The sequence below is a fragment of the Populus euphratica genome, unplaced genomic scaffold, assembly GCF_000495115.2.
Source record: "Populus euphratica unplaced genomic scaffold, PopEup_1.0 scaffold528.1, whole genome shotgun sequence".
Lineage (NCBI taxonomy): Eukaryota > Viridiplantae > Streptophyta > Magnoliopsida > Malpighiales > Salicaceae > Populus > Populus euphratica.
In genome coordinates, this window is record NW_011500078.1 from 74,561 (window position 1) to 86,319 (window position 11,759).

Consider the following 11,759-nt stretch of genomic DNA (forward strand, 5'->3'; position numbering starts at 1 on the left):
AAACTTATTCCACCTTGACTAATTATTTCACAATAAATACTATTTGAGAACAGGTGAAATATTTTCTCTAATTCACCTAGGGTAATGAATCATCTCTTGATTACTTAAATATCTTTGTATAGTTTATGATATACTCAATATCTGCCCATATATTACCCTTGATTAGGACCCTTGATTAGGATATGGTTAGGATCAAAACATAACAATTTCTATTTAAGATAACTTAATAATCTTAAGTCTACAAACCACTTACACAATTATCACATGAGCTTTTTATATAGACAAGTGATCTCTTCATATAAGATTCTTTTGCGAGTCAGTTCAATATACATGTTATCTCATAAGCACTTGCATATTAGTTGCAAGTATCCTTCATACCTTATTTTATGAGAGCAACTACTTTCTTTTATAGAAAAATAAATATAATATGCATCAGTCTCAACAACTTTAATCAATATATAGTTTTAAAAGAACATTAACTAGTAACATTAAGGAATAATGTTTAATAAAATTTTTTTATAATTATAACAACTTTATAATTTTCTATGCAAGGTTTTTTTTTTTGGCTCTAGATTCATTAATCAAACATTAGATTCATTAATCAAATATAATTAAATATTAAAAATAAAGAAAAATTTTATTAATAATAAATATATTTTATATGAATAAAATCAATATTACACATAACCAACCAATTAATTATAAGACATCTTCACTAACAAGTTTTTAGTGGCCAACTACCTTCATTCCTCATTTCTTTGTTATCATATTAAGATAGTTGTCTTCTTATTAAACCATGCATAGTAAAAATATCAAGTCCTAATAGTTGAAAACTATTTATTGTTAATTTGTATTAGACATATATACATATATAAAAGACAGACAGATAAAAACACTACAAGAATAACAAATAAAAAATAATAAAAACACTGCAAGAATAACAAATAAAAAATAATTATAAATAGTTGAATTTGTAATCAAGAATAATGACATTTGTCTTAAAATGATTCTCTTTTACATAAATTTTTACATATTATTCCTCTATTTGTTTGAAATTTGATTCCATAAACTTTTTTAAGAGAAAATATCATTATTTTCTAGTCAACTAAAAAGCTGAGAACCTAATTTTTTTATATCATATATTGTGGAATTGAAAAAAAAAAACCCTACATATTAAAGATTATTAAAAAATAATATAAATCATATCTTGAAGTCTCACTTAATAATTCACCCTACATATTAAAGATTATTGAAAAATAATATAAATCATATCTTGAAGTCTCACTTAATAATTTAAACTTTGAGTTGATATGATTCTTTGATATGATATCAGAGTCTAATGACCAAATGATCATGAGTTCAAATCTTATCACCTTTATTCTAATTAATAAAAAAAAATTAAGCATAAGATAGCGTGTGAGTCTTTGTAAATTTTAAATTCACATGTCTTTCACTTGAAAAGATATATTAAAAAATAATATAAATTATATATTGAAATCTCAATTAATAACTTAAATTTTTTTTATTTAATTAAGATGGTTCTTTCATAAAATAAAATTAAAATGAGATGTGTGAAACCTATTAATATTTTGATTTAATTAAGATGAGATGTGTGAAACCTATTAATATTTTGCTAATTACAGCCTAGGTTTTAGAATTTATAAAGTACATATTGAGATTTCTTTTGCATATGTGTATTCATTTAATGATTTTCATAAAAGGCTTCATTATTACGAAGACAAACCTAAAATATTAGGGAAAAATTGTAGTCATTTGATCATGTAATTTTGATTTCGAATCTAATTTGATGATGTAATTTTGACATTGAATCTAATAAATGATTGTGGATAATGTTTGATTAATATTATAGAATATAAAAGATGAAGATAATCTTTTATGTATATATTTTTTTTATAATATAACATTGACAAAATGCAAATTTAAAGTTCGTTCTAGTTATAATTATTTTTTTTAAGGCAAATGAAGATATTTAAGAATTATTTTTAAAAAAATGTGAGAGTAAATGCTCAAAAAATCTTATTATCTTGTGTTATAAAAATTAATAAGATGGAAACAAATGTAAGGTTGAATTTTTCCAGAAATCAAACGGCTATAAATCAATTGGATGATAACTTAATTAGCATGATGAACTTGAAAGGGGCACTTATCAGCGAGAGATCAAGGCATGGCCCCAGGAATCCCAGCGACACATACCCGTGCCTTGGGTCTGAGTAATCAGATACTAGAAGGTCCCATAAAGAGAGCCATAAGGTCAAAAGGAGCTACAAAACTCTATCGTTGTGGGGAGCGTTGGACCCCAGCTACAGCTAGGCTGGACTCCCTCCCTCTGCAACCCTCTTTGACCTCTCCAGTCCCTATGACCCCCCCATTTCATCCATCTCCAAGTGACTAAATTACCCTCCCAATCTTCCAGGAATAACAGTAAAAAAATGGGAGAGAGATTCTCAAATTCTGGATAAAAGACAAGGGGATCCAATTCAAGTAATTGTCTTTGCACAGCAGCATAGTTGGATTCCTCCAAACAATGGACAGATTAAAAATTTAATTGTGATGCATCCAGTAGCTTTTGTGGCAAGAGATAGAAGGGGAGAATTGTTCCAGGCAGAGCTTGGACATGCAAGGTGGCCCTAGGATTACAAGCTGGAGCTCTAGCGCGTAAAGAGACGGGCATCAAATTGGCTGCCATTAAGGAATGCTACGCGTGATTTTTGAATCAGATGCAAGAAGTGTGGTGTATGCCATCAAACTGGCTGCCATTAACTACCAGTGCAGAACAATGACCGTCTTAGCTTGCCAAAAAAGCTATCTTTTTGCATGTACTGATGATCGGGTAAAATTACCCTTCGCACAGGGAAGCCTTTGGAGCTGTGATATCCAGTCATGGAATGAGACTCAACGTTGATCAAAGATAAAAAAAAAACACTCGTTCTTCAAAAGTAGCAGTGTTGAATTTTTATTTTTTATTTCAATGTCTACAGTAAAAGAAGTAAAGGGGTGATAAACAAAGAATGCAAGAGCAAGAAAGGAGCATCAGCGAATCTTTCATGTGCTTTCTCTCCTTTTCATGTCTTACTCTTCCTGCTCAATGGCCTCCCTTTCACTGCAAAAGTAAAGCAACGACCCCATTTCTATACAGCAGAGAGTGCCCGTTTATATACAAACAACAGTCCAAGGATGCGAGAGCGAGAGAACATGGGACCTCTCTAATGGGAGGTGTGATGTAACCAATTTTTTAAATATATAACCCTAAAAAAAAATCCCATAAACCATTCATCTTTTCTATAAGCTGTACACTTTTCTTATTCCAATGCCCCCCTCCCATTTTGAATCTTCTCTCTCTGGGGAAAAAATAACATTTCCCTGTTCCCTATACCTATCTTTCAAAGCTTCACAAAATCCTTGGTCGCCACAAAAATCTCCGAGATACTTTAAAAAGGACATCAGAATCACTACCTCAAAATTCAGCCCTTCAACTTTATGGCTGATCTTCAAAATTCAGCCATAAAAACACTACCTCAAAAACGGCCTGGCGAGCTATCTTCACCACATCTGCAGTAGCTTGGTCTCTGCAACAAGCAGATTATTTGGTCGAACCATTGCCCGCATCAGCATATAATTCCCCACGGAAAGGCGCAGTTCAAATTCAACCAACACTTTTTACTTGCAAGCATCATTGGCCGCTGCTACCTGTCTTCTATAAATATTCTCCCAATGAAATCCCGGAACCTCTTTGAATAGAGTTTTGGATCTACAGCTGAGATTGAGGTAGGGTCTGCTTGCAAGGATTTGTAGGCATGCTCCAACTTCTTGCTAATATCGTAGTCTTGTAAGATATCAATAATACCAAAATAAAGGACCACTTCGTAGAGTTCATCACTTCGAGAAGGGGTCAAATGGCGAAATCCACCAGGGGTATACTGATCAAAATCACTCCTCCTCACCATCCGCTCTGCCGTTGCTGGCATGTTTGCTCCCAATCTTATTAGAGATTTCCTGAAACAAGTTGGAATTTCAACACATTATTCACAGTTCATCAAATGTAAAAAAAGTTTACCAAAATATCTTTTCATCATAAAGAAATAAAACACATGCGCAAATAAATATTAGCAAATCAAAACTTCCCAATACGTATCATGGAAGCAAAAATTATGCTCCAAATTTAAATGGCTTGAATAAGAATGGTTTGCACCATCATGTTCAGTTTAAGCACAAAGCTTTCATTAATCCAAGTTAAAAGCTTTGCCAAAGAATGAAGACTTGTCTAATTCAGCAACACGGTTCAATGAAAACACCGCTCCTACTTGTAAATCATAGGATCACCGTCATGTATGTGTCCCCGCAAACAACTGTTGTTTACTGAATTACCCCCACCATTTCAGCCCATACATTAGACTCCACATTCAATTATTCCATTGACAATGACCAATTTCAATACCAGAAATCATTGGCCATCTTTAATGCTAAACACAAACACTCAACCACAAGCTCTTGCAAATATTTTATATGCATATATTCACAAGACAGCAGTTGATAGTACAAAAACCATTTTTATTTCACACTTTATACCAATAGCGGGTAGTGGGTGATAAAATGAAATAGGAATGAACAGAAAGACAAGAAATATACCTGCCAGATAAAACCCGATCCATGTCTTGAAGCTCTGCTTCAAGAAAGCGACACCCACGCATGAACTTTTCATTCCGATATGAATCCTTCTTTCCTGCATGCAGCACATGTATTGATGAAAAATCTAAAGAAACATAAAAATCACAATCTTTTTAAAATTGACACTATCCTTGCTTACCGGAACGCAAAAGAAATGGTGACAATCCCATTTTGTCATAATTATTGTCATCACGGAAGTGTAGACCAACCAAGAGACTATAATCCATGATTTTCTCAGCTTCCAAAAATTCACAATCACGATCAATTTGCCTGGTCGTCATCAGATGGCACATTATGAGCCATGCAACATAAGCCAACTGGAAATTCCAGTGAAACAAATGCCAAACAGAAAATATACAGCATATTGAAACTTACTTGATAAGCTCCTGGAACCAATTCCGCTGTAGACGAAAAACAAAGTTGAGATCAAGGTCCTTGAGAGTAGTGGTTTCATCAATCTCACCCTCAGGCTTATCTGCTGTGCGGCCATGGGAGGATCCTTTCAGGTCAAATCTTCGATGTATTCTGTACTCTGAACAGAAGAGATTGCCCATCACAATAAAACGGGTCTGGTTTCCAAATAAACGTTATGATCAGACATGGAAAAAGGTTCCATTAACAAGCAAAACAGTTGAAATAAATATTTCTCTTCAACTTACCTTTGGTCCACCAATCGGTTTAACACAATGCACACCAAAGAACTTTGTCACCAGTGAATTTTCATACCGGCAAACATGTTGGTAATAACTGGGAAGCATCCTAATAAGCACCTGAACATGGATCACCAAACTTCAGAATCAATGCAACTGTCCCACCTTTTGGTCGTGTAGTTAAGAAAATATGTGAAAGCAAAGACGAGCAATTTACCAATTGCCACTCACGCACCTTTGAAACTGTTTTCTACCATTACAAACTTCAAATTTAACAAGACAGAAGTAAATGAGGCGGACAACTAACCTTGACTTCTGATTTCTTTACTGTCTTTATCATAAACCTATCATCTTGAGTAAGATAAAAGAAGCTTCCACTCTTCCCCGGAGAAGAAAGCTCTCTAAGGGCATCATTGCCGCAAATAGCTAGCATGTAATCAGCAGGATCTACTTGAAAAAGCTCTCTCAAACGTCTGACACGCCCAAGGGAAATAAAGGTCACCACCATAGCATAAAGAACGAATAAAACATAAGTACAGCAATCAAGCACTTGTCAATGCTAGCAAGTCGGAAGAACGTCTACAACCAATTGTAGAAGGCTCAAATTTATGAATATTGAATATCATATCAAGGGCGAAAGAAAACACAATACAGAGCATGGATGAACCTTAAAAGTTCCAAAATATAAGAGAAATAAAAATCACATGCTCGGGCAATTTCAAAGTAGAGAACGCAATACCTAAACACCACAGGACAGTAATCCTTCCATCGAAAATCAGAAGACTGGTGTGGAGGTGTAATTTTTGATCCTTCGGGTGGAAACCTCGTCCAGAATTTCTCCTTGGGATCAAAATCACTTGGCTTCAAATCCCTCAAAATCTGGGCATGCTTCCCAACAGAATACCTAAAATTAAATGCCCACCATCACAGAATCAAAACCCCCAACTCAACTCACAAAGACACAACATAAAAGCAATCAAACACAAAGCAAACGCCCACAGATTCATTCCATATAATAAAACAATATTTAAAAGAAACACTTACCTAATACCCAATTGCAAATTAAGCATCAAATCATAATTCTTATGCCCTTTCGAGATGGGAAGGCCGGGTTTCTTAACCTCTCCACCACTAAAACAACAGGGGGCCCTTCTAAACTGTCTAATCCCATCTCGATCCAACCCTAAACCATCTCGATAAATCATCTCCGCTTCCACATTATCAACAATATCACAGGTAATATCACCAGCTTCCCCATCACTTTCCCAAATACAAATCCTAGGAAAATTCATCCCACTCCCTCGCCCTCCATCAACTGACGATCTCTTCCTCGTCGTTGTAGCGGTTAAAACCAAATCACTCTTGTTCCCTTTTAAACAACATTCCTTCCCATTCCCTGGATAAAATGTGCCATTCAATTGCTGTCCTTTTGTATCCTTGCTATTATTATTCAAGTTCCCAATATAACAGCTCCCATCTGGCCATGTAAACACCCCATTCCCTTTCGGCACTCCATTTTCCCATTGCCCATCATATCTATTCCCATTAGCCCAAATCAAACCTCCTCTCCCTGAAATGACGCCGTTTTTCCACTCACCAACATACTCATTCCCATTTTTCCACACATACCTCCCTTGCCCGTCTTGAAAATTCTTCTTCCATGTCCCTTCATAGAAATCTCCATTCGCGTACCTTTTCTGCCCATGCCCATGTTTTCGATCGGAGCTCCATGACCCGCGGTACGTGTCCCCGTCGGATCCGATAAAAGTGCCGGATCCTTCCATCCGACCCGACTTGAATCCCCCTTCAAAAGTAGCTCCTGAAGGCCAAGAGAATTTCCCTTTCCCGGATGCTTTTCCGCGGCGCCACTCGCCTTCGTACATACACCCGTCGGTCCAGATGTACTTCCCGGATCCGTGTGGCGCGTGACCAGAGAATGATCCGATGTAGAGATCCCCGTTCGGGAGGTGCTTTTCTACAGTGGTACCTGACGAGCTGCTGGCAGTAACGACCGTGGTGGCCGGAGTGACACGGCGGGTGGCAGATTGGGATCGAGCACGGCTAACAACAACGGCTAACAACAATGGGTAGTGGTGGAATAGCTGCTTGTTTTGTGATATCTTGGTCTGCCACGAGTAGTATAACCTTATCTAGCTGCTTATTATTAGTAATAGTATTGTCTAGCTCTCCTGATTTCTTCTTCTTTGTGGTTGAAACGACGCCGGTTACCTCATCAACGATAAGTCCTTCACGCATTTTGTAGCTCACATAAAAAGACACCCCTCACGCTCTTCTCTCCGCAAATTTCTCTCCTGCTTTAAAATCTCTTATTGTTATTTATGGCAGCATTTGTTGGGTTGGGCATTTGATGTTGTTTGGTGGTTATGAGGAAACGGAAACGCCGGAGAGAAGGGCATTTCCCGGACCCGGAGAGTTATTGCACTAGTTTTTATCAATTTCTCTCTCTACAATTTTCTTTTGCTTTGGTTTTTGCTTAACTTTCTCTCTCTTTTTAATGCCCTGTGCTTATGGAGGAATCTTTACAAACGAAAACCATACGACGACGACACTGCAGTGAAGATGAGAGAGAGAGAGGGAGAGAGAGTTATTTACTTATTTAGTACCTGTAAAAACAAAAAAGAGCCTTGTGAGAAATGAAAAAGAGAGGGGGGAGGGGGGACGAGTAATGAGCCGGCTTTTGCCTAGGGAACGTTGATAGTAGTACGTACTATGCGAGATATACTGAAAACCAGGTCAGCTTTTTTTTTTTTTTTCTTTTGTGTTTTCTTGAACGAGTATAATTTATCAGGACAAATATGCCCTCCTCTGTGTCTAGTTTTTACAGATAAAAATGGAAACTACACAGTATCTCTCTCTCTCATCCTCTCTGGTTTCATCGTGACGTGACGGAATAGCCTAAGAACCACACCAGATCATCAACAGGTAATTTTCTTTATACCCTTGTTTGACCTCGTTGTTTTGATTTGTTACGGAAGTGACATGTTTATTGGGTTTCATGCTCGCGGTCCACTGGCACAGTTTTAAAAAGTTTGTTGGTTTGATGTTTTTTTTAAGTAATTTTTATTTAAAAATATATTAAAATATTTTTTTTATTTTTTTATTATTATATCAAAATAATTAAAAATAATTTTAAAAAATAATTTAAAACAAAAAAAAATTCAAAATGCAGCACCAAAAAAGTCCTAAAACTTTGATGATTCTCCAAATATTTGGTTAAGGGTGTATTTGTTTAGTTTTAATTTTTGTGTTTGTGATATAAAAAATACAGTTAAGTGTTTGATAATATAACAAATTGTGTTATATATTGTAGGGTCTATAAAAAAATTGAATTTAAAATGTGATTTTTATAAAGTAGTTTTTGTATTTTTTAATTAAATTTCATAAAACTTTGCATATTTTTACATTTTAAAAACAGTTTTTTTAAAAAAAATTTTATTTTTTACTTTAAATTTATTTTTTATATATTTTTAGATCACGAGGTGATATTAAAAATAATTTTTAAAATATAAAAAAATTATTTTAATATATTTTCAAGTAAAAAGCATGAGGTGATATCAAAAATAATTTTTAAAATATAAAAAAATTATTTTAATATATTTTTAAAACAATATTAAAAAAAAAACAACTATAACTACGAACACGTCTCACTGTCATAGTTTTACTTTTTTGAGGTCCCGGTGCACCCACAGCTTTTATTTTCATTTTATTTTGTTTTTAATTTCTATGTATAGCTTTGGAAATGGTGGTGGTGGCATCGATAAAAATCATAAAGGGAGTGACCCGAACTACCTTTCTGTGGCCCACCATAAGGCCCATTCAATTTAGTGGGTTGTCCAAGTAGACACGTAGAGACCATTGCCCATGCTTGGAGGTATAAATGCGAGAGGCTGTGAAATGAGAAGGCATCATTTTCATCTTTAACATGGCTTTTGGGCAGTGGGAGTATTGTTTTATACCACAACCTGCCTTCATTTGAACCCAGACAGAAAAGGGGGAACGATTCCTTTTGTTTTACACTTGAATGCTCCCATTTCTCTCTATGCCCCCGTTTCGGAATGCGGGCTAAACGGAGCTCCATCAAGATTCAATATTTTTTATATTTTTTTATTATTTTGATACACTAATGTTAGATGAACAAGCAATTAATACATAATTATTATTTCACGAGTAAAAATTTATTTATTTATTTTTATCACGGCAAGGCAAACAAGTCGTTTGTAATTTGAATTGAAAATTAAGGAGACAAACGAGTCAAAATGGTCTTTCGAGAGTCCCTTGGCCGGAACAATGTTGAATTGTATGCACTACGGAAGAAAATAAATGGAAAATATATTCCCTTTTGGACTTGCGATTTACACCTAGCAGTGTTGCTGCGCTGCAAGCCAGACCAATTACATGCTTGTAACAAGATAAGAACAGCTACAATATCAATATTTTCTTATTTAATATCTTTATTTTTATTTTGATAGTTTATTATTTTAATTAAATTAAATGAGCAAGGCAGGACCCATTTTGGAAAAAATCGTAGAAACAAGAGGATGGATCGTAGAAACAAGTGCATGCATCGTCTTCAATACCAGGCCAATTGGCGTTCCTTCGTCTTCCAGGTACGTACATGCATGCACGTGGTCGCAAATAAATCTTGCATTATTCATCTCCCGTGCCTAATAATTAGTGATGCAAATATCAAATAAAATAAATGGTCTGGTGATTTTTTTTTTTATTTTTTTTTAGCTCAGCTCACAGGCAATCTCTTCAGCTACCGCTGCTGGTCTCGCGATGCATGCGTGATCATAAATTCTAAATAAATTCACGACCCCTCTAGTTAGTGAGGTCCCCCTTGACGACAATGGGGGCAAAGACTGAATTCCGACGTATGCTTTCAACTACGCATTATTCAATTTACATCAGCTCCCCTTTTCTGCTTATATGGTCATGGCTGTCTTATGAAACTTGTCCTCCTTGAAAAAAGTGAAAAAGAGGTGTGTGTGTGTGTGTGTATAGTTAATACTCTCACTTCATTTTTGTGGAACATCAGCCGGATTTAAGCTACGTTTCACATGAACATTTGAACCAAATTGATTATACTCTTATTCAAAGCTTGTGTAACATGCACCCAAAAAAATATTGAAAGGAAGCTAGATTTCAGTTTTTTTCTGAAAAACAAAAAAATAAATTGAGTTTAGATCTTTGTAATAAACAGTCTATTAATTAAATTGGCAGAATTATATTTCTTGTTCAGATTAGGGTTTTTTAAAATAGTTTAATTCATTATTTATTCAAGATTTGAGATTTATAAATAGACTTGTAATCAAACAATTAATTAACAGTCTATCAATTAATAACAAATATTGAAAGGAAAAACACGATACAAAACATGCTTAATATGATTGCTTTCATTTAAAATCTTGTTTTTATTCTTTGATTTTGCTTATTGTTTTACTGCCTATAAACTCCTACCACGCTAATATTCTTATCACGAAAAGCAGATTTGAATAGATGGTAAAGAGAGAGATGTGATGATGGGTCTCTCAGTGTATGAAAAACTAGGGCTGGATGAGCAAATCCAGAAAAACAAAAACTCCGAAGCCTCAAGAGATTAAAGATTGTTGAAAGAAGAGGAAAGAATAGAAGAGCAATTACACGATCCTCTACTGCCTTGGAAGAACTCGACCAGACAAATTACTAGCGTGGCGTATCATGCACATATTACAATCTGGAGGAGAGCCGCAAGCTGTACGTAATAATGAACAAAAGACATATGAAAGAGGATAGTCGCCGAGTTCTTTGACCTTCAAGATCTGTTTTGAAACCATCTTGCCCAATTTACACAAAGTTATCCCCTTATTACGACCCCTCGGCCAATAACCTACGCTTATCAACAACTTTCATTAACTAATAAAACCAAAATAGTTGGTGAAATGATATTATCTTCCTGTTAGAACTCCAACCCCATATATATATATATATATATATATATATATGCGCTGTTGGTCTAATTTGCAAACTACATCCTATAATTGAATATTGATATATTTTCATTCATCATATAATTAATTATTTTTTTAATTTTATTAATCAATCTTGATAAAACAGCCACCCTATGCAGTGGTCTGTCTTTATTATTGTTTTTAATTTATTAAAGGGGATAACATGTTGCCTCTGCATATTTTGTTTTTTGAAAATAAATGAGATGTTGTCTACTTTCTATAAAATTTAGTGACTAAAGATTACTGGAAAAATTATGTTTTTTTTGTTTAAAAATTTATTTTTAATCAAATTTTTTACTTAAAAACACCATAAATGCCTTGATAAAATTATCAAAGACCTCAAAATATAGCTTAAAAAACCAAAACTAATCCACACTTAAAAACATTCCCATGATTAGATCTATCTCCTTGA

General features: G+C 34.6%; 1 protein-coding gene across 1 annotated transcript; it reads right to left on the reverse strand.

The window, feature by feature from the left end:
* Window positions 1–2,947: 2,947 nt before the first annotated feature.
* On the reverse strand, window positions 2,948–8,010 carry LOC105108700 (phosphatidylinositol 4-phosphate 5-kinase 1-like). The gene is given in 9 exon segments (XM_011003110.1): window positions 2,948–4,014; window positions 4,648–4,741; window positions 4,826–4,956; window positions 5,062–5,255; window positions 5,346–5,456; window positions 5,644–5,809; window positions 6,076–6,240; window positions 6,381–7,405; window positions 7,407–8,010. Coding segments are annotated over 9 exon segments (2,382 nt in total). The 5' UTR covers window positions 7,593–8,010; the 3' UTR covers window positions 2,948–3,704.
* Window positions 8,011–11,759: the final 3,749 nt, after the last annotated feature.